Below are 24586 nucleotides of genomic sequence, written 5' to 3'. Positions count from 1 at the left end.
GTGAGGCCCCGCAGGAGATCCCCACCTGCTGAGCAAAGCAGCCTGGCAGAGCTCCAGCAATCATACTTCCCTACAGCTCTCACGGAGGCCACAGAGCCTGAGCCCTCAATGCCCTCCCCGTTAACCTCTCTTTTAGCTTTCTGAACTCACTCCCTCCCGTAGCATTTGCTGCTTTGGGTCTGGCAGCCCAACATTGTACAAACTGAAATTCCAGATCAGAAGGCAATCAGAAGCAAGGAATTTTCTCAGTGCCAGGAAAATGAGATTCCTTTGGAATCCAGCAGACCTGGAGAGTGTTTGCCCGCAAAATGAGTTCAATTTTGGCCAAACATGTACAAAGCCTCAAAAACCATGGGAAGAGGTAAGCTCAAAGGAGCGAAGAGTAATTCCATTGCACTCCCCTCAGACATGATAGCTTCTCATAAACTTTCTAGTCATTTCTTGCCTTTTTGTTTCTGGTTATTAAATGTTAACACAAGCTGAAATCCTGAATGCCACTTCTTGAAATAGCAAACTAAGGAAATGGCAATTCTTGGAGCATTCTATTTTAAGAAATGAGAAATCCATATTTTCTGCTTATAAAGAATTTAGGACTTCTTTCATTTATCTGCACAGCTATAAAAGCTACTTGATGAGATGAGATAAAAACCCTTCATGAAACTTAATTTCAAAGTGCTTCTCAAGGTTGCCAACAGGACACCAGCACCACTGCTGGGGATGGGGACACGGCAGCCACAATCATTAGGGAGGGCCTTCTGAAGCCAAGTGCAAATACGTGTGAGCCACATGGACTTTCCTGCACTACTGTCTTGCACACGACTCATTACATACTCCCACCAAGAACTTCTTGAAGTTGTCAAATTAAAGAATCCTTGTTTTCCTATAATTAGGGTGAGCAGAGGAAATTAACTGTCTACTTTTCTTGTATACAAATGTTATTTACAGTTATGTGTTTCTTCTCTCCATAGATATTTATTGAGCCTGTCCATATGCATTGTGCCAGGTCTTTGGGACACCAAGATTAAAAGGACATAACCCCTGCCCCAGAGGGCTCACAATCAGAGGGGAGACAGATGTATGAACTATTACAACAGAATGAGTGACAGCAGTGGGGACCCAGGAATGGCATCTGACCCACTAGAATGAACCTGATATCCCCTAGCTAGACTATAAGCTCCATGAGGACAAAGACTTCTGCTTTATTCACCAGCACCTAGAACAGCACCTGGCATAGTGTAGGCACTCAATAACTACGTGCTGGATGAGTGAAGAAACCCAACCATGTAGGGTACTTCCTAAAGGAGGTTGCTGGAGCCAAGTTTAAGAGATGAGCACATCCTCCAGGATTCAGGGTGGACTGCGGATTCCCTGCAGAGAGCATGGAGACAGCAGGGAGCATGCTCATGGATGGAACTGAATTTTGTGAGGCCTGAAACTTGTACAATTATAGTGAAGAAGGCGTTAAAAAATACAAAGTAAAGTAATGTAATACGAAGTAATACAATTGCTGGAGTCCCTTCCAGGGCTTTGGAAGAGATCCTGAAACTTAAGCTTCCTTAGCTTCATGATAAATCCTTCTTGAACACGAATTCAGGAAGCAGTGAACATTTCAGAACAGCTAGAATGGAGCTGTGTAAAGGGGGGTGGGGTAGCAGCAGGTCAAGGGCTAGGGCACAAGTCTATAGGTATGATTTGGAGACACTGGTAATCCAACATGACATAGAAAACTACTGATGAAAACGCCTTTCTGAAAGGATACTCTATATGGTTGCTACCTGAGGTGAGCTGCAGGATGTCCAGATGGACATGCTTGAGGAACAGTGGATGGCCAACCACAGGGTCCTGGCTCCTCTGAATGGGTGGACACACTGGGGTCACAGAGGAACGTCTTCACAAGACGTTTGCCCATGCTTCACCTTTGCCCATGCAACCCTCAGTCTCTCCTCCAAAATGTAAACAAATGTTTGAAGAGTATTCATTTGAGGGGGTACCAATGATTAAGTCACCTGGGGTGCCCACATGTCTCAGAGCCACTCCTATACTACAGCCTGTGAGGAAAGATGAAGCCAGAGTGGCAAAAGGGCCACAGTAATAAGGGCCCTAAGGAAGCCAGCAAACAGGACGAGGAGCACGGGGACTGAGAGACACACAACTGGGTCTCACAACACCCCCCCAGCGAGAGGAATATGACCTCCATCACCTTGTAATAGACATGCTCTTCTGCCCTTAACACAGGACATTAAAACTAAGAGATGATGATAATCAAGACACAATTCCATTCTCATTCAATAATACATGTTCTTCTCCAGACTGCTTATTAGTATAAGGGAGAATGATCTAGAAGCTGTTTGGAAGGATGGTTTTTTTAAAGGTGCAGGAGGTTCTGTAATATTATCACTAAAAGCTTGTGTAAACATCAGAACCTGAAATTATCCAGTCTAGCCCTCTTGTTTTACAGATGGGGAAACCTGGAAGTGTGGGCATTAAGGGACTGTCCTGCGTCTCACAAGAAGTCTCCCAAGCCCTTCCCATGCTCTTCTCTCAGCCTCTACAAAAAAATTAAAGCCTACGTTTTAATTTTTCCACTTTCAGTGACAATGTGCATAAACATGTAATATAGATGTTATACAGACACTGGAGGAAAAGGAGAACCTTATCTAAGCTTGCATTTAGAAGTAAGCTCAAACCTGAGCACTAAAGCACAACAGTTAATGATGTGGAGACTGTTTATAAAAATGCATAAAGAACACCAAACTCTCAGACATCTGAATACATTTCTCATGCTGTAATGTGGTGCTATGCTCAGAACAAACTAACACCAAAAATGACACACTGGTGAATTCAGTTTTTTATATTAAAACACTAATAACATGTTGAATTTCCTTTTTATACAGCACTTTAAAAGGCACTCAAATTAGAGAACTTGTCACTGAATGAAGATTTTATTTAATAAGGCATGTCCATTTTAGTAAAACATGGGCACTCAAAATCAATCAAGTTGATAGAAGAAAAAGAGCATGGGTTTTGTAGTGGTGTGTTTTTATAAACAAACATGTCTTTCAAAATTATTATCCTATTACTAAAATGAACAAAATTAAAGACTGTGAAAAACTGTCAAATCGATAGCATCTAGAAAATGTGTAAGAGAAACACAATAATGGAAACTGAGGTAATAATAAAGGTAGTAATAATAATATTAACTAGAACCCACAAAACTGCTCATATTTAGTCAGCTGTGCTCAATGGAGATGCTGCCGAGAATGTTAATGAAGAGAGGAAGACAAGACAGGGATTTAGGGGACTTAATACACGTCCCGTGCCCACAGAGTCACATAAGGAGAGAGCTGAGTGGAATGGGAGTAGCTCCCTTGCAAATACAGTGCTTAAAGTGTCTTCTTTCTATTTTGAAATGGGGTATGGGCCAAACTGAGGCAAGGAAGGGTGTAAGGAGAAAAGAGAAAGATAACCAGACAGCCTGAGCATAGGCCCAGCGTGTGTCTCTTCCACATATTGGTGGGGCTTCTAATTCTGCTTGCCATTTTTTCACATGTGAAAGACAATAAGGAAAGCAAAAAAGAAAAAGACACACCATTGTAGCTGTATAAATAATTCTACCTTAAATCTTTACTACAGACTCTTTTCCAGCTGATAAGACTTTTCCCCCTTTTTTAGCATTATGGCCTGAAATTCTGAATTCTTCCTATGTCAATAAAAGCTATTTTTGGAACTCTGAAAGGAAGAGGTCAAGTAATTAAGCTAAAAGGCTCTAAAAGCCAGATTTAGTCAGATTTCAAAGCTTACTTTAAGCTACTTATTTTAAGATGGGTAAAATATTCATAACACATATCTGGTTCATAAAAGTTTCTGCGAACTTCACCAGAAAGGCAGTATAGAGAGAGTTAAAGACAGGTGTTGGGAGTTAGAATTTAAATCCTGGTCCCAATCTTGTTTACTACTGTTGGAGATGGTGACAGGTACAATGGGAATTCCTTATATCAATCCAGTGGTTCTCAAAGTATGATCCCAAACCAGCAGCAACAGCATCGCCTGGAATGTGTTAAAAATGCAAATTCACTCCAGACCCACTGAATCAGAAGCTCTGGGGGTGGGGCCCAGCAGCCTGTTTTAACAAACACTCCAGATGATTCTGATGCCCACTCATGTTTGAGAGTCACTCTACTAGACGTACTTCTGTGTATGTTTGAGAATTTCATATTAAAAAGTACTTCAAGAAATTCTGGCTCCACTGCTTATTGGCTATGTGGTCTTGGGGCAAGTTGCTTGCTGAACCTCTAAATTTCCACATCTGTATCTGAAAATGGGAAAAGTAATAATTTCTGGTATTATCAACACAGTGTTACTGAAGGGTTTCAATATATAGTGCCTGGTACAGAGTAGGAACTCAGCAAATGGTGTCATGGGGAGTTATGTATAATTCAGACTCAATGGAATGGTACCCCCTACAACATACACACCTTCAAAGGATTACACACACATCATCTTATTAAACCTCCCCAGATCTCTGTATGGTTGCACCATCACCATTGCACAGATGAGGACCCTGAAGCTCCGAGGAGTAAGACTTAATAAAGGTCTCACAGATGGTGACCCTTGGGACTCCTGGCCCCAAGTCCAGGACCTTCCCCATCACATATGAGCAAAAAGCATGAAAGCACCTCCCCAAGGTCTCCATTCCTCCTTTTCTGAGAAATGCCTAACATTGCTCCACAATGGGATGGTTCAGCCTCCCCACTGCCAGGGACAAAAGTCTGGGGCTTTCTGCCCAGCTTTGAGATCTGACAGGCACTGAACTGCCCAAGCTTCACAATTGTACCACAGCGGAGAGAAAAGGCAGAGTCCCTTCATGAACAATACTCTCTTTCTACCTGAAAAATATTAAATATCATACTCTAAAATACTAAATCTTTCAAGAACCAGATTTAAATACTTGGACCCATATTAAAGCCCGTAGGTAGTATGTAATTTACATTACCATCAAACATTTCAAGGCATGAATCTTTGCAAGGAAAACCCTACCTTACTCTTAAATCATGCTTTTTTCCCCCTACAGATTCACAAATATGATACACTATCCAATGACTCACTCTCCAAAATGGCAACTTTCTAGTTTGAGACTGTTAAGATACAGAATGTGAAAATTTATAGACCTGCACTGTTCGATGCAGTAGCTACTAGCCACATGCGACTACTGATCACTTAAAATGTGGCTGTTCTGAATTCAGACATGCTATAGGCATAAAATAGACACTAAATGTCAATGACATAGTATGAATAAAAGAATGTAAAATACCTTGATATTTTTATAAGGATTAAATGCCAGAATGGTAATAGTTTGGAAATACTGGGTTAAATCATATTATTAAAATCAATTACATCTGTTTCTTTTTACTTCAACTTGGCTATAGAAAATTTTAAATTACATACATGGCTCATGTTATATTTCTATTAGACAGCACTATTATAGACTGTATGAAATTTTAATATACAGCTAATTTTTAAACTTCATGGTAAAACAAAGTACAGTTCACTTCCTGAAATTTTTACTTGGGGAGACAAGACTTCTGGGAAAACTACCACATTAGAGATAAAACAGTTAGGTCTAGTCTTGGTCATGCAAAGCAGATGACTTGGGTTCAGTGTTTCTAAAAGGCATACCTTTCCAAACTCTCTTTCTCCCCAAGGAAGAGCTATCTTCTTTGCTGTGTACCTTGTGAATCTCCACCACCTTTTCCATATATAATCAATTTACTGGTAAGCTGTCATAATAAGGTCATACCTAATTTTTCCAAGTGCACTATGACCGTCAAAGAAGGAGTTAAGGTTTCGGGCAGGGCTGCCAGGAAGAAGTGGTACTGATAACAGAAAGGGATGCTAGCTAAAAGGAACCAAGAGAGCTTTTCACTCTGGGAACCTAGGCTTGCACTTCTGTACTCAAGTACTCCCATAAAATGTTAACTAACATTTTAACTGAAATCAAAATAACAGAAGTGGAGGAGAGTTAAGGAGCACAATACCCACAGCACATATGTCTATGAGCCAAGCAGGTTCTTCGAGCTACGTCCCTTCTTACTTTTCAGCAATTCAACACACTTGGATACTGGTGGATAAACCTTTGAAGGTGGAAAAGGAAAGAATGAAAAGGAGAATGATCCTCAGATCCAGTCTCTCCTGGAGGCACTTTCTACAACTGTTCTTTTCCAATACTTTCCCAAAAGAGTGACTGGGACCATGCCAAGAAGTAAAAAAATAAAATAAAAATAAGAGAGAGCTTTGACATTATGTTAGAGATGGGATACAAAGAAAACAAAACCTCTCAGGGAATTCCTGCTGGGCATAAGCCCCCATTAGTGAGGGACACAAGTATAAACCTTGGCTACAATAAGGCAGAGATGCCTAATAATAACTTAACATGGTAGGATAATAATGCCATGATGGGCCACAGGACCACATGGTCTTCTGGGAAATGTGGAGAGAGGGTTTTTAAAAGTTTCTTGAAGGAGCTGGCATGTGAGCTGGGACTTGAAGGATAAACGGGAATTTTATCCTTTTATCCAGGGCAGTGCATGCCAGGCAAAGGCACTCTAACCCAAGTGTGAAATCACCCCAACTGCAGGAAAGTAGAACCTGGGCCAGGACACACTGTGGAAGCTGCAGGAGATGAGGGTAGCAGGCAAGTTCAGGGCCAGTCTCTACGAGTCAAGGAGGCCATGCTTTGCCTTTTCTGCAAAGGAGAATGCAAAAAGGATTTTAAGCAGGAAATTAATAACTGTCTTTGTGTTTTAGAAAGAGTGGTCTGGTATCACAATGGAGCACAGCTTAGAGTAAGGAAAGAGTAAGTAAAGTAAGGTGAGTTGACCAGGCACTCCAGAGAACTTCTGGAGATGAGGCCTGGAGGGCAGCTACTACTACATTATCTGATAGGCAATGCAGTCTTTGCTTAGAAATGTCAAGGGGGTTTTCTGAGAGTGAGTGCTGGGCTCTGCACAACTCACTAACGCCTTTCCCTTAGCAGTGACAACTCTCTGTAGCAAGGAGATCCCAAAACAGAACTAGGAGACTGGCTCCTCCCCAGGAACCTAACAGAGCCCTCGGAAACCCACTGTAAGTGGCATATACACTTGTCAGTGAAGGCAGCACTGAAAATTTCCAATGCCTCAAAATGTCATTCTAAGAGAAACTCAGCACTAGCTATATTACATTACAGGGTATTTCAAACTTCTGGAAAGTTGAGGAAAAACTATAATTTCCAAGCCTTCTTGGTTCTAAAATTATCCTCACAGTCATATGCTATATGTAGGCTCAAACTAGGTCTTCTTGTATCTCCTGTCTAGTGTTCTCTGCTACCTCCAAATTCTGCTACCACTTTTATTCATTTCCAGGTGGCCATCCCATTCCCTGGTCTTACTTCTTACAATGGGTAGAAATTCAATATCCCCTTTTGCAGCTCCCAACACCCAAACGATTTCGAATAAACCAAGCTTAAAGCCTGGAACTAAAACTCCAGGGTCCTAAATCTGACTCCATTGTTGCTTATTCTGGGGTCAATGATACCAACACTGGAACACTGAACTTGAGCCCAGAAGAGACCTTAGAGATTATCAACCACACACTCCTTATTTGACAGATGAGAAAAAAATGAAGCCTGGGAAGGTGGTGGTAATCTTCAGAGATTGAGAGAGATCAACAATCAGAATAGGCCTGTGGTCTCCAAAGTGCTTTCTATTGGACCACCCATGCCACAAGCTACCTGTCACATAGTTCTGCTGCTTTGTATTTAGACACTACCTTTCAAGCAGTACAGCACACCTGGGCAAATGGTAGCCTCTTCTAAACACAGCTTGAACCATAGTGACCAATTTACTGACTAGGGAATAAACGTTTCAGGATTATCCTGGGTCATGCTATAAATTAATAAAAAAGAAATCTAGGAAGGAAAACAAGATACTTTCAGACTCTCATATATTCCACCAATCAATGCTCCTACATAACTTTCTGCAAAGATGATAAAATGTAACAGCCAAAATAAGAGCAACTCCTAATGCCAACTTCTTCAGGAGTGACCATCATTCTCTTTATCTGTCTCTGTTATTCCACCACTGTTGCTTTGTCACTTATAAACTGGCCTTTCTCTAACAATTTTTATGTTTTTTAAGGGCAGTGTGTTTTTACCTTTTGTGTTCATCTTTGTAGCCCCAATGCCAAGTGCACGTGAAAATGTTCATTTTCGTTCATGAATCATGCAAATGTGTCCATGTGTGGATTTTAGAAAACTTGATCAGATGTCTACAATCCTGGCTCTGCCACATACTAAATGTGTAACTTTGAGCAAGTTTCCCAACCTCTCCATGCTCAGTATCCTCATCTGTAAAAAGAGGAATAATAATAATAATAGTACCATGCTCCTAGAGTTGTGAGGATTAATTAAAATAATGTATTTAGGGCCAAGCCCATGGCGCACTCGGGAGAGTGCGGCGCTAGGAGTGCAGCGATGCTCCCGCCGCGGGTTCGGATCCTATATAGGACTGGCCAGTGCACTCACTGGCTGAATGCTGGTCACGAAAAAGACAAAAAATAAATAAAATAAATAAAATAAAATAATGTATTTAATGGGCATAAAACTGCCCGGTGCAGTCCAGGCACTATATATTTGCTATTTTCATTATTACACTAGGAAAAAAAAAAAAACACCCCCAAAACTAGCATTACCTTGCTATAAAAAACAGTGACCAGCCATTCTGCCTCCACACTGATAACGAAACATAAGAAAAGAAACATGCCACAGCTGAGTGGACTTTAGTTTTCTACACAAGCAAGAATCCTCAGAAAGAAAGAGAACCTCAGCATTATAATGTGCTAGTGACACAGCTGTGGAAGCCCCTTCTCTGGGAGAGTTTTCCAGGCCTGGCATGGTTACTGAATTCACTCCTTCCCTACCTAAGAATGCACTCCCCAGCAGGACAGTCAGGGGTCCCTATGCCTTCTGTAAAGCAGGGCTATGTCTGCTCCAGGTGCTAAAAAATCAGACAGTATGTCCTTCCTGGAGCTGATGATGATTTATTTAAGTGTTGTCTGCATAAGTGAGGTTAGCATACATTGTGCCTAATAAATACCGTGTGAAAGCATTTCTGAAGAAATGCTCATTACCTAGTCTTTACTGCTTGAAGAGAGGGAGGGTGTTGGTCTCCTTCACATCTATCCAATAAGTCTGGCAAATCTCAGTACTTGTAAATGTAGGTTGAATGAACTAATGAACAAAGAAATGAAGAGGGAAAACAAAGAGCATAGTAATGAAGGCTTGTGGCTCTGAATAAGTAATATTTCCTGTTTTTGTAACCTGGGAATATGTCACTACATAAAGCTTGTAGGAACATCTTTCCTTCACCATCCAATAAGTTTTTGTTTTGTGTTCTTTTGTTTTTCTGGTGGCTGGCAATCTGAACCCTAGACCTTGGTGTTATAACATTGTGCTCTAACCAACTGAGCTAACCAGGCTGCCCCCAATACGTATTTTAAAAACAAAGAAACTACTTATTAAATATCATCTACATGATATCATTAATTAATTTTTTCTAAAGTACTCTATAGGGATGCAGGAAAACCTATAAGGCAGAAAGGCTTTCTAAGTATAATCTAATTAACTCAATCACAGTAATCTAAAGTTTTGTAGGATATTAACAACATGATCATGACTCATAAGATTATACTTTGTGTCTTAAATTCACTTAGTCTGCTGTTTCTAGAGCAAATAGAACTTCAGGGATTAAAAAATGTTTTCTAGACTCCTCTCTCTCTTTGGAAGATAGGAGCACTCCCAGGTAATGCACTGACTTGTCCAACCAGAAGCCAAGTCCCTCCTACTCCTTCCTGCATCAGGAACACGTGCTGCCTGCCTTCTCACATAGTTATTTAGCTAGAGTAAGCATGTGTTTGTTCAAACATCAAAATAAGAACTCAAATTCAGTTTTTAACACTTGAAGACCCCAGGAAAAATATGAAACAATCCAAAAGGTGCCGCTGAATGATACTTTTCAAAAAAAAGAAACCTAATGAATACACCTAATGTGAAAATTCAGCTCTTCTCTATCTTCATATCTTTCAACCTTCAAGATTCCCAAAATAAGACCTGTGCTGCAGCAGTCCTTACCTGCCTCATGCAAGTAACCCAATGAAAGGGTACAAATGATATATAACCCAGCCATTTTTGACTCTTTGAGGTCACACTCTTTTCCTCTGAACTGTTGTGCAGTAACAGTTAGAATAACCTATTTCCAGGACCTACTTCAGAATCTGGGGGGCAAAAATAAGTATTCAGTTGCAAGCAGGGTAATTAACATGTACACATCAAGAATATCCTGATTGTTACCCTGTTAGTCATTCACAACCCACAGTCATTTTTCAATGGGTTTGGCAGTGAGCCTGGATAGGAATGGGGAAGTTTCACCATATGCTTCCTCCCCTGCTGACTGTCACAACACAGAGGACAAGACCCACCTACGTAGGTGCCTGTAAATTGAACCTTGCAGCCTCTGAAACTTTATAATGTCCAAACACATATTTCTCTCAGAAACAATGACTTTCTCTAGCACTGAACAAGCAGCCACTACTAAGGGAAACCTTAACTGTTGCCCTGGCAGAAGGGAAAGAAACATTATTTCCAAACATGAAGGCAAGAGGAAACTTCTAAAAGTAAGTTCATAGAACAAGTACTACCTCTGGCTCAGATAAGTGCTTTAAGATATATTTATCAGTACATTCACTGTGGCATTGTTACTAATTGCGAAGAATTGGAAACAAAATTGAATAACCACCAAATTATGGTATAGACATAAAATAGAATACTATACAGCTATTCAAAGTAATGGCATAAATCCACATATGGTGATAAAAAAAAAAGATGTTCTTGATGGGCTCTGAGAAAAAAATTAATGCAAAAATCTATTGTGCTTGTACGTTTTCCAAAAAGACACACACATACACAGAGTTATGCTTTTATATGTACAGGAGGAAGTCTGGAAGTGTATGCACCAAATTATTATTAGTGGTCACCTTTGGAGAGTAAGGATGATGGCACTTTGTTTTTCCTATTTCTCTTTGCATTTCTTGTTACATGCATTAGTTACTTTTATCCTTCCTAAACTATGTAATATTTCCCCCAAGGACTGTTTATGCACATAACTAAAATGAGCAATTTGATTTCAAAACCCCACCTTCTAAATAAAGTGTGAGAATTACATTTAATGTTTCTCAGTATAAATCACTCCAATTAACAGACAGATGGGGATTCTTTACCAAGCATGTGAGCCACTGACAAAATAGTGCGTAGGGCTATAACAAACAGATCTTATGGCTGCGTCTGCATACTTTCAAAAAGTTATTTTGAGTAACGAATTGTATTCCAAGCAGTTTATTGAGTTCTCCTTTGCCGTGGGCAGCCATAGTCACAGGTAAGGAGATCTGCCCTGGGCGGAGGCACAGCTTAAATATCCTTGCTTCTCTTATCTGTTATTAGCTCTTTTTATCTTGCTTACTGTGCTGGAAGAACAGAAACACTGTCAGATAAGACAAAGTTTCTTGTTGTATCACTGTTACCTTTGTCTCTCACTCACACCTCTCTGCAGGTGCACACAGCCAGAGCTCTCCACTCTGTGAAAGCTTCTGGGCCTTGATGAGCATTCCGCCAGGTATAGCTGCAGCCAGCGCAGCCTTATCCACTGCAGTGGGAAGAGATCTCCCCAAGGAACTGCCTGGAATGAGAACTGGCCTCAACAAATAACTGGAACATGAGCAGCAAATTTTTGAGCACTAAAAAGAGAAGTTTTTAAAAAGTCACCTGTGTGATTAAAAAAAAAAAATCACGCAGCATCTTTCTACTGTGTATTCAACCCTCTAGACAAATATTTCTGCACATCTGGAGAATCACTGACAGAAGATTTTTAAGAATATTCACAAGGGAACCCAAACCACACAACTTCCTCCAAGAAATTATAAGCTACATCAGCTGGGAGCTTTAAGCAGTTAAATCTATATAGCACTTAAGCGGCTCAAGCTACTCAATAGATAAACCAGCTATTATACTAGCAGAAAGGAATCCGAGATAATGAATAACAGTTCTAAACAATATACTGGAGGCTGAAAAGAAAGAAACCTAAGTCTCCTAAGATGAAAATCTGCAGTGAAAAAGATCACCATATTTTACTGACTTTCTCAGTTCAGGGTTAGCAATGTGATTTTGAAGGCAATACAATATAACACAATCTCACACATCACAGAAGAAAGCAGTTCAATTCAAATCTATTATAGGAAAGTTTAAGTTCAGACTCTTACAGACATTAATTGAAAATTAAAGAAATTAGTAATCAAACACTTTATGGTAATAGCAACTGAACTTCCATGTTTAAAAAAATCACTATATAAAATCACTAAGTACAAGTTAAACAATCCCTTTAACAGATAATTTGAAAAGCTCAATTGTCCCCTCTGCAGTGCATGTTGGTGTTTTTTTGCAGCTTGCTTAAAAAAATTATGTGCCTTTATTGTACTAAAGAAATTCCAAGAGAGAAGCACAACCTACTCATTGATGATAACACCACAACCATTTTTCACATTCCTCCCTTACAAAGTCCACCAAAGCACTTGACTTTATCCAAACTGCTAAGAGTTTAGCTAATGTTAAGAGCAGAAATTCTTCTATCAGTTGGATCACTGCTTTGGTTCTTTCCTACTTTGTTCAAGGCAAACCTCCTGCTAAAATGAGTGAGACAGAGAACACATGCAATTTCAATAGTTATGTTCCTTAACCTGCCTCCACTCCCCGCCCCAGACATCTGCCTCATTTTCTCAATAACATAAATAGGTGATGTAGAAAATGTTTTAATTTTGCAAAGAACATCTTTTTCCAGCTCTATAGTTGAAATTAGGTTTACGTTTGGAATCATTGCTGCTAGGTAGGACATTAATTTTGAACAACACATAATTGTTTCCATACAGAGAAGCCTCCTGGAAACCACGTTCAACCACAAAATGTCAACATTTCTTTTCTCACAAAGAAGAATCAAAGTGGAACCAAAGTCAACTTACAGGGAAAGAGAAAGAGAAGATTCACAGAGACAGTCAGCAGAGCAGGTTTTAAAATCAAACAGAGGTAAAAGGCATCAACCCAGCACACACATGCACAACACTGCATGGGGAAGACAGAGCAACACTTCGGTCAAGACCCTCTTACCAGCACCAGGCCTGGGCTCTCTGCTTCCACTTCTCCCTGAGCCACATCCTTGTATCGTAGAGGGGACTCGATCACCAGCTCCTTTTTGACAGTTCTACTACTTGTTCTGCACTTATCAGCCTGCATTCTCAGCTGAAAACACAAGTCCGAAAGTCTGCAACTGGGACAGCTGCGAGCCCCTGGCTGTGCAAGGCACACACATGCCAGTGGCCCAAGGAAGGAAAGGAAACCGGCTTCCCAGGCACAAGTGGTCAGCCCTGCTGGCTGGGTGTGCAGAGCCTGCAGGGTGGGAAAGCATGACAGCAAAGGCCAGCCTCCAGGGGTGTTACTCCTGCTCGGAAAATGGGAGGCTCCCACTTGCTGGCCAAAGGAAAACAAACCCAAAACTGAACAATACACAGTGTACTGCCTCGCCGATAAAGACCAGCCTCATTGTGTCTGTTCCACACAGCGTGGGCCAAATCAATCCGAATCAAAATAGTGCAGTGTTTAAGGAAAACCAGTCACAGTTAGACTCCTTCATAATTACTTCAAATCTTAAGCTCAAATAGCTCTAGAGACAGCTAAGTCATCTGGCTGTTCTAAAATTCTTACAGTTTTGGAATGCTTTCATTTGTGTTAGGCTGAACACCAAATGCTTGCCTGATGACAGAGCAGAGAAGAGCAACCAGCAGGGGTGTTCCTGTAGCCTGCACCTCATGGGTTTCTCTACCCATAACATACTGCAGCATGCAAAACTTAATTTATCTACTATTTAATGCCAGAAAGATGAGGTCAACAAATATTCTCATTTGATATCATGTATCATAATAAATGCTTTTATTAAACAAAATATTTCTTTAAATCCATTAATAGGTATGTGTGGGTACCAGAAGGAAATGTGCCCAGTACTAGGTACTGAGAGGATCACAGTAAAAGTATATGGTGCAGTGTCTCTCCCTTCAAGGATCTTAGGAATTAATTGAGAAGGCAATGCAATGGGCATCATAAATAGCAAATTGGTATCATTAACAGAGATATACACAAAAGCACAGGAAAGTAGCTGGGTCACTTTCAAAAGTCTGCTATTTTTTTTATCTCCTCACATTAACAGTGGAGTAATTTAGAAAGAAAAATCATCTCTGAGGAAAAATTAAAACATGTTAAGAGATTTATTAAAAAGTTACACGGAAAATGAGCATTAAAGGCAGGGTTAAATATTATTCTGCACTTACTGGGGTGCTACAGAGCTGCTCCCATTTACTTACTCTGTTTATGTCCTTGAAATCAGGAGGGATTTAATAACAGTAGATAATAGAAGGAGGAGGAGTAAGGAAACAATGAACATAGTTATCATATAGCAACAGTAAGTGCCAGAGGTATGCTACCCAGGGAAATAAAAAAACTATTAAACAAGATATGGGTACAAATATTCCCACTTTCCAGGCAAAGTAACTAAGGCTGAGAGGGCTCAGAAGAGATGGTGGAGCAGCTGAGATGCCACTTTGGGCCACGGCCTCCTTCTTCCCACCTGAGCCTGCTGCAACCACTCTACTTCAACATCTAAGCGGAGTCGCCATCACATGACCACCAGGAATCCTTCTGAGTATGGATATTAACTATGTAACAAATCACAATAGATCAATGAGTCCATAAAAAAATTTAGTGGCTTCTATAATAATTTTTTTAACTACCTAATTTCTCAACCTTGGGTAAACTTTCAGGGTAAATATAAGCTCTCCTACTAAATCTGTGTTCCAAAATACAATGACCTATGAATTTTAAAAATCTATTTTTGTAAAGTTACAAGAAAAGAGAAAAATACCCAGAGTCTCAATTACATATATATGGAGTTGAAATAACAGTTAAATCAAAGCTTAGAAATGTCCTATAAATCAGGGAAGTAAGAAAGGGTGAGCCACAGCACAAAATAGACAAACTTGAGCCTTAGTAAAGTACAGTATAACCAACAACTCGAAAACTTCTTTGAAATGGTTCAAGAAATTCTAAATAGCCCAGTTCTTCCTCAAACTCCTTGAGTCATTAGGGCATCAAAATTTCTGGACTTTAAGAGGAGAAATGCTATCCTATTCGTTGGGTCAAAATACCCTGGTATTCTGGAAGGAATAAAAAGAAACTTAAAAGATTATTTATTTGACAAACCCTATAAGTGCTCACTGCACCCCAAGCCTGTTCAAGCCCTGCTTGATACTAATCTATTTAATCTTTATAAAAGCTCTATGTAATATGATTTTCTCCATTTTACAGATGAGGAAACTGACACACAGACAGATTAAAAACATGCAGAAGGTTACACGGCAAGCAGTAGCATTATGGCTCCAATGTGCACACTCTTAACCGTAATGTATATACTATGCTGAACCATAGTTTATTCCAACTATGCTCAACTGTTAAAAAGCACAATACTGATCACCAGTCAGCAATTAAAGATAACGACAAAGGCAGCATCTGGGATTAATCCCACTAGGGGAATTTAGTAAAGAGGTGAAAAGGTCTCCAAGTGCCTGGTACATAGGAGGTGTTTATTTAATGGTAACTACTGTTACTGTTGTTTCTGTTATTATTCTAACCTGAAGAAATTAACCTTAGGGTTAAAGCCACGACTTTGGTTGTGTGACCTAAAATGACAATTCCATCAACCATGTTGCTACAACACATTAAAAGTACTTCAGCAATTTAAAATCAACCATTCTTCCCTCTTTCCTGCTTGATTATGACAGCTGCCTTCAAATGCTCCTCTTGAACCCTACGTTTATGCCATGAGCCAGGTACCTTCTTTAAGTTTTTCTATATTTTTCAAAATTTTTAGCAATGACTTTTTATTTCTTTTGTAATCAAGGAAATAACTATTAATTGGCTCTGAGCTCCCTCCCAGGTAGCCAGGACAAAAAGGAAAACATGATCAGTTCCATAATTTATAAGAAATGCAGGAGCAAAATTCACACAGCTGTTCCTTACCCCAGTCTCAGAGTATTATACTTAAATCCCAGTTCAAGTAAAGCAATTCTTAGAGCAAGTGAGTTATCTAAGTCTATCACCTTCCAGTGGGTCCAACTTTTGAAAAAAGGAAATTCTGAGGGCTCAGAGGAAGAAAGTGACTATTGTCAGTTTTCTCACTACATAACTTCTCAGGTCATTTAGGACAGATGAACACTTTAGAAATCTGAAGGAGAGTCACATAGCGCAGCATTCAACTTTGGATCCTAAACCTCCAAATAGGATGTGGTTTCTCTAAAGGGCTCATGAGATCAATGTCTAAGGACGTGAGGATGCCATCTGGTCAGCGCAGCCACTAGAGGAAATGCCATTTCAGAAGGACAGGAAGTAGATGGCCAAGGTTTCCTTTACATTCCAAAGAACAAGGTATATGTTGAACCCCTGGATTCAAAGTCCACAAACATTCACTGAGCTCCTACTATCTACTAACCACAAGTTCTTTCACACATTAACTTTTTTAACTCTTACAATAACAAACACATCTATTAACATGTATGAAGGGTATAGAGTTTGACTGTTAAAACAGGGGAAGCAGGAACACTTCAGTAGCAGGACGGAATGAATGCTTCTGTATATAGGTTTTAGTTCTCAAATTTTAATATGCATACAAATTATTATACAGGTTGGGTACTCAAACCCATGAAAACTTTACAGGAAATTTAAGGAATTTATGAAGACCATTTTTGACTGCAAGGAAGGCTAACTTCACACATAAACCCCATCTCTCTCTTCCTCCCATAAGATAAACTTCCATCACACTCTGAGAAGCTGAAGGAGCCTCTCACCCAGAGCACTCCTACTCACGCCCAAGACCTGTTTAAATGCTACCTTCCCTATGAAACCTCCCTTGATCCTCCCAGCCAGAGAGAATTAGCTCCTCTTCTGTTAACCCTCTGGTTACTACTTTTACCTCTATTATGGAGCTTTTCACCATTTACCTTTCATTAAGTTTGTTCTTGTTAAACTCTTCAGTGAAACTGTAAATTCACTGAGGGCAGGGACTGTATCTTAATCTCCTTTGAGTCTCCAGTGTCTTAGGGACTGAAAGCACTCAAAATATATTTGCTGAATGGAATGTTGATGTCAGTTTTGTGTCACTAGACATCTTTAGACCTAAAGTGAAATGGAGTACTTGTAAAAATATGCAAACATTTTCATTTGTTAAAGGCCCAAATTTAGGCAGAAACTTTCAACTGCTCATAAGTCAAAACCCAATGTGTAATTTACTAACAATTAAAATGTTCCTTTCTCCCAGCTAAAAAAATGTTATTTTACAAAACCTGCTAAACTTGTATTCTGCAATATATTTATTGGGACAAAGGTGTATTTGGAAACACTACAAACAAACATTTAAAAAGTACAAATAAGGGCTGAGCCCATGGCACACTCGGGAGAGTGCGGTGCTGGGAGCGCGGTGATGCTCCCACCGCGGTTCGGATCCTATATAGGAATGGTCGGTGCACTCACTGGCTGAGTGCCGGTCACGAAAAAGACTAAAAAAATAAATAAATAAAATAAAATAAATAAAAAGTACAAATAAACTTGTTTTTAGCAACGAATCTATATAAATTTTGAAATGATATTTGCTGTAGCTAATAGCCACAAGGAATAACTGTACAAGGAATAAATATCAATTTATCAACCTAATGGAATTTTTTTACTCTCTTTATTAGGGGCTTTTGGCATACTGGGATATTTAAAATATAACAACTAACTTTAAAGGCAAAAGAAAAAATACACATAAATAAATATATTTATGTATTTATGTCTCTACTCCAAAGAGATCATTCCTTTTTCCCCCCTGTTCTGGGGAAACAGAAACAGCAGAAATTAAGAAAAATTGCAAAAGGGAGCAAATTACTAAAGATTTTCCAGTGTATTGTTACTGGACAGTTTGCTGGCCAAAGAAAAGTGTCAGGAAAATGATGTGCCCTCCTGAGAAACAAAAACACAGTAGGTAGAAGGCACAAGTAAAAAGCAAAACAGAGAAGAACAGGACAGCATTAGAGGCAACAAATTCAGGAAGTAAGGTAGTAAATAGTCAATTACAGCAGAGGAGAGATAAAGCAACAAAAAGACAGAATACGTGCGGAGTAAGTAGAGGTGGGAGGAGGAGAGAGGATTACTTTGAGCACCTCTTAGAAGAGTTAATATAAAAAATAATACCTTCTGATATAAAGTTTGATGCCCACCTCAATCATTTTTATCATTAGAGACCTTCATCAAATAATCACAGAAATGTAATCTGCATTACCATCTAGTCTAATGTTTCTTAGCCTGGAATCCAAGGCTGAACTTGTGGGGGGAAGGTGGCCCATGAATCCTCTAAAATTACATACAAAATTCTGAGGAGAGGCCCACAGAGATCACCTAGTTCTCAGAGAAGACCCTCTACTCATTGCACAAGGAAAAATTGAGGTCAGAGAGCAGAGTTGGAGAGCCAATCAAAGTTTTGGGATACAAATCTCTTCAAGTTGGCAGGTTCAAATTCCATTTAAGTAGGGATAACAACAGCAATTTAAACACAGGCACCAGTTAAATAAACAACCATTAGATGGCAATCAGCAGTGTCAACATATGCACAGTCTACTAATTTGTTGCCTGATAGCCAAGTCAGCAAATGGGTCATTACATGAAGCCTAATGCCAGGTGGACAACCCAAGGCCAATATTTATTTCTCCAAAACAGGGCAAATAATATAACCTATAAAAATTGTTTTCTAAGCTCTTTAATGACATTAAGAAAATGCTTACAATATCACACACACAGAAGGCTGAAAAAAAATGTGGACTACTCATTACCTTTGGTATATGGCACTATTAGTGATTTTCCTTCTCTCTAAAATCTTCTATATTTTGCAAGTTTTTTTCAAAAGCGCTTATCACTTCTTTAGTCAGAAATAAATGAACGAGCTGGATTACAAGATAATGGTATAGAAGCAGCTCCCACTGGGTTCTAGACCCCACTATGCCACTCAACAGCTATGTGACATTAGAAAGGTCACTTTACTTCACTGGGCCACAGAAACTTCACCTATAAAACAAAAAGCTTGCACGAAAAGATCTTTCCAGCTTTATATATAATATTAACTATTAGAACTTCCCTTATTGGTAACATTTGGGGAAAAACAAACCACCCAAAGGAATGTTAAACATTTAAAAATCATATTGCCCTACTATATGCAAAAGAAAAACACAAAGATTAAAATGGATGTATTTCTAAATGTGTCAGATTCTCATTTCCAATGGAACAGAGCAGAGCCAAGAGGCTGGCAAATGACATGTGCTATTGGTAAAGAAAGTAGGGAGGCCTACTATCCTGTCTCAAGTAGTCCCACAGTGCTGGGATAGCAGTGGATAGGCCTCAAAGAAGTGTCTGTTTCCAAATGAGAAAACTAAAGGAGTGTCATGTTGATAAAGCATTTGCCTTGCTGTGTAGAGGAGGCTTTGCCTGCAGCCAAGGAATGTTCAAGAAGCTTCACAGTAAAGACAGCCCCACCCCCCACCTGCAACATCCCTCTCCCCTTTCCCTGCTTGCATTTTTCCATAGGCTCTATCACCATCTGGCATTCTATTTTCTATTTTTCTCATTTAATATCTGTCTAACATCCCACTCCACCCCCACCTGCCAAAAAAAAAAAAAGCTCTGTGAGGGCAGCGATTTTTGCCTGTTTTGTTCACTGCTCTAACCCCAGGTCCTAAAACACTGTAGGTACTCAAAAAACATTTGTGTCAAATGAATTTACTGAAGGGTTGGGATCACCCTCATTTTGGAAATAGAGCTCTGGATACCAATAGCTTTTCTGTAAACTATCAATTCATTTTGATCATGATAATGATCATTCAGCCAGCAGTGTTGTTTTACAGACAAAAATTTACAAAGCCAAGAAAAACATAATATGCCTGAGATTTTTCTCAGGAAACTAAACTCCCTCCTGGTCACAACCTTGTTTGGAGTGATCTGAGCATGCTTTATCTCCCCTTGTCAGTTTTAAGCACTGGAAGAGGAGGGCAAGTGGCTATGTCCACCAGTGCCTGACACAGGGCTGTGTACACAGTAGGCAACCCATAAATGTTTGCTTACAGGATAAATGTGGAAGCTGCCTCACTTTGGTATGATTTATTACAGACTCAAACCTCACAGAAGTTCACATAAGCTAATATTTTCTAACGTTCTTTACTATATCACAGACTTTGAGGTTAAGGGCCAGAGAACATATTCCTGGTGAGAAAAACAAAAACCGCTCAAGTTTCTCTCTCTAAATAAAATACATCCTTCAAGTATAAATGAAAGACACATGTTCATTCTCTGACTTCTCTCCATGTCCACCTCCCAAAGCATCCTAATGAAAAACATAAATTACCACCTTCCAGGTTTACTGGTTTTGTAAAATCTTTATTTGTATATGTTAAATTTACTTAAAGCAAGTTCCATCAGTGTTTACAAGGTTCAAAGCCAGTGGATCATCTAGATTAGAGATGATAGTTCAAAAATAGCATCATAGATTTCTCTTCCAGAATCTTCTTCAATAGCTGTATTTAATGAATAGAGATTATCGTTAAGTAGTATTCTGGCCTAGAAGTACAATTTCATTTCACTTTTCTGATTACTCTTAACCTCTAAATAAAATACTATTTAAAGAAATGACCATCCTTAAAAAAAAAATTGATTAGAGATGATAGAGATGGAACGAGCTAGCATGGGTCACATGGCTCTGATTACTCCCAGTAGTCATGTTCATGACAAGCAGTTATGTACATAGGGGAGTACGGGGGTCAGGACTCCAGGCAACCTCTGGAGGCCTACTTCTGCAAAAAGGAAAACACTCCCAGGTTACATGGGGAAAGTCCACCACGTGGAAACTTTGCAAAGGGGATTGCAGAGTGTCCCCTAGCACTTGTGACTTAATCTAGCCTGCATTTAGAAGACAAAGGTCACATACAGTAAAATCAGTTTCCTAACAATTGGGAAGTCCCCTATTCCCAAAAAGCAGTAAGTTACATCCCTTCCATAAGATAATATCATCAGCAGCAAAGATGATGTATCCTTTCTCATCCTGTTGCCTAAAAGTGGGCCTTCTGCTTCCTCCACACTCATTGTAACTGACTTCCTATGCAAATTTAACATACCACCAAGGAATAGAAAACACAGCCAGACAGTTTTAGGGGCTCACACGTTGTCACTCCTGGGCAACATATCCTGCAAAATCAAACCTCTCCCCCCGAGTGCTTGTAAAAATATGTAACTAAACTAAATAAATTTCTTGACAAATATGCTGCGAATAAAGGCAACTAGAGTTGGAGATAAAAACATGATAGATGACGAGGATGAATGTCAGGGAGGGCCATCAAAGCTCCTCTTCTCTTTGCTGCCAAATCAAAACTCATCATGTAACTTAGAAATTGATGGTGATGGTAATGGAGCTGCAGTATATTTAACCATTTTACTAAAGCTATTGGAATAGTCCAATGTGGTACTTCTGTTACATTTCTAAATAACTCCAAAATTGCCTAAAAATTAGATTTTAAATGTTCTCATCACAAAAAATTGATAAAAATGTGAAGTGATGGATATGTTAATTAGCTTAATTTAATCATTCCACAATGCAAATATATATCCAAATGTCACATTGCTCCTCTTAAGTATATACAATTATTGTTTGCCAATTAAAATAAAAAATTTTAAAAAGAATTATAGATGCAACACAATGGGAGTCATCTTTCCTTTCTCAAACAAGGAAAAAAACTTCCAGAAAAAGTGTGGTTAAAAAAGACAGTGAGACATTTAACCAAGCTCTGAAAACTGGAACAGCAGTGGATATGAATATTCCACTGGCCTTCTACAAAGAAGGGCCAGGTCTTAAAGCCTTTTTGTTGTTTGTTTCAAAAATAACAGGTTAATTACAAAATAAACAAGGCTTCCAATGTTACACAAAGCATTTAGGAACTCTCCAGACACACTCTTCCATTTATGCTTTGCCAAGACCTAAAGCTAGAAGTCAATGTACGTATTTTTTTATTATAACTGTGTCAGCGGGTCACCAAGGAAAACATTTATCGAGCCCCTAGACACCTGACATACATTCTTATTTAATTTAGTTCCATTTAACCCTATAATATAACACTACAGTTAGGTATTATTATTTACAGAAACTGATGCTCTTATAAATTAAATACCCAAAGTTCACATAGCTATGCTTTGAAGTCATGCTCCAAAATTAATCTAAAACCTGGTAATTAAATAGATCGGAATATTTAAAGTTTTATTTCAAACATAATTTTATCTCCCTTTTGAGCATATATCTCCTTAGGGGAGCCACAAAGGATATTGGAGAGTTTCCTAAGGCCTGAAAATATTACAACAGAAGATAACAGGATATAAAAACTGAAAGGAAATTTAATCTTAATAGTGGTTGTGTTTGAAATATAGAACAAATGGATTTTACTTTCCATTCTTTCTATCTGTATTTTTTAAACTTTCCTTAATAAGAATGAATTACTTTAAACTACACACATTTAAAAAATTTTTTTTTAATCTACTTATTACCATTTGGGAAACATTTTAAAATAATGTCCATTAAAGTAGCTAATGTTTACATAGTAACTCCTCCAGAGTCAGTGAGCAAGGTACTCACTTCAGGAAGAAAATGTACAAGAATGCTAAAAAATTCAGTAATCAAGATAATGTTATAGTGAAATACGTAAATAAGAATCAAAATTAATACCCAAAAAGCCATGATAAACAAATTAAAACTTCAAATAAAAACAGGATCAGCATTATTGATTTTTTTCCCCCTCGGGTTCCAATATGGCTTGCTCTGTGCCAGGCACCGGGATAAGCACTTTATCTATTCCTCCAACAACCCTGAAATAGGTCTCTTATTTTACAAATGAGGAAACTGAGGCACAGGAGTTAAAGAATTAGTCCAAGGTCACGAAGCTATAATATGGCAAAACTACTTTAAACAGATTAACAGGTAATTTTTACTTTCTTTGACAGTAAAGATAAAATCGACACCTATTTTTAAAGCCGCAAGTGACAAGATCTTCAGATACCATCCACAACTTGAAAGACTTAAAACTCAAGCCCAACATGCCTTCTTCTTCCTTGGAAGATAAGTAACACAGGACAACCTGGGCAAAGGACCAAAACTCTACTCTATTGAAACCTTTTTTATTTTATTTTCTTGTCCACACATAGGCAAATCTCCTTAATGGTTGGTGGTATGGAAACTCATGAATTAACATGCGTTTCCTCTCATGTTAATTCCCTAAAAAGAGGAAGGAAGGAAAGAACAGTATAGCCTGGAGACCTTGCTCCCACGGTAGGGCAGCTTCTTCATGTGCTGAACTGCAATCACTGGCCTAGGTCAATCCTTCACCCACTAACTTCAGGGCTCACCTGGCCCTGTCGTTACTCCTTACCCTGAACCTCTGCACAAAGAACACTGTGTTGACTCCCGGTGCCTCAACTTCATGTCTCCAGAAATGCTGTCTGTCAATCTGGAACATTCCTCCACCTCCTCCTGATCTTAGCCGACTGTCAAATGCCTGCTCACCTCTCAAGGTTCAGCTTGAAGGTCTCTCCTCCCTGCAGACTACTCAGTCCTAAAGAATGTCTTCCTTCTTTGTATTCCAGCTAAAATGAGACAAGGCAAGACCCAACTTGTGCAGGGGCTGTCAAACCTAGTTCTGTGCCAAGTTGTTTGGAGCTTTTAAAATAATAATAATACTACAGATTCCAGGACCCCACCTAGAACTTCTAAATTGGAATCATGAGCTGAGGCCCAATGATCTGCATTTTTCACAGGTTCCCAGGTGATACCTATGCTGCATCTATGTTTAGGAATCCCTGATCTTAATATAACAACTTAAGATAAGGAAGAATACTCACAATGTTCAGTGCAGATCCAATACAAGGGAAACATGGATGGGTTCCCAGAAATATCTCTGCACAGGTATATGGTATTTTTCCTCCACAGAATGGAACATACACCTTAGCCTTACTCAAAACACCAGAGTAGATGCCCACTCATTAATGACTGATCATTTTCTATTTGGCTGACCTTTTTTTTTTTTTTGGATGATTCTCTTTGTGGAGAATCATCAGTCTCTCACCTCCCCTGCTCCTTCCCTCACCCCAAAAATAAAATGCCTTTCCATTTCAAACCAATAAGAAAGGGCCTACAGAGCAGTACAAGCTTCACACATCTCTCAAATATTTGTAATGGTGTGATCACGAACTGCAACACTTGCTTAGCAGTATACTTACCTAAAGAGGATCTAAAATAAAACCAGCCCTAGCATTTTGTTGCCTACAATCCCATCACAAACACCTTACTTGCTT

General features: G+C 39.1%; 1 protein-coding gene across 9 annotated transcripts in view; it reads right to left on the bottom strand.

The window, feature by feature from the left end:
- DOCK9 (dedicator of cytokinesis 9) overlaps window positions 1–24586 on the bottom strand; it is a 271464-nt gene that overhangs the window by 156104 nt on the left and 90774 nt on the right. For 6 of the 9 annotated variants that reach the window (XM_063103054.1, XM_063103058.1, XM_063103057.1 and 3 more), the window contains exon 1: window positions 13244–13481. The exons of the other annotated variants lie outside the window; for them this stretch is intronic. In XM_063103054.1, the coding sequence (XP_062959124.1) occupies window positions 13244–13369 (126 nt within the window). In that variant the 5' untranslated portion in view covers window positions 13370–13481. Of the gene's footprint in view, window positions 1–13243; window positions 13482–24586 lie in introns of those variants that run through there. 9 annotated transcript variants of the gene reach the window in all.

This window comes from Cynocephalus volans, chromosome 7 (genome assembly GCF_027409185.1).
Source record: "Cynocephalus volans isolate mCynVol1 chromosome 7, mCynVol1.pri, whole genome shotgun sequence".
Lineage (NCBI taxonomy): Eukaryota > Metazoa > Chordata > Mammalia > Dermoptera > Cynocephalidae > Cynocephalus > Cynocephalus volans.
This window is presented reverse-complemented; position numbering and strand designations above follow the sequence as displayed.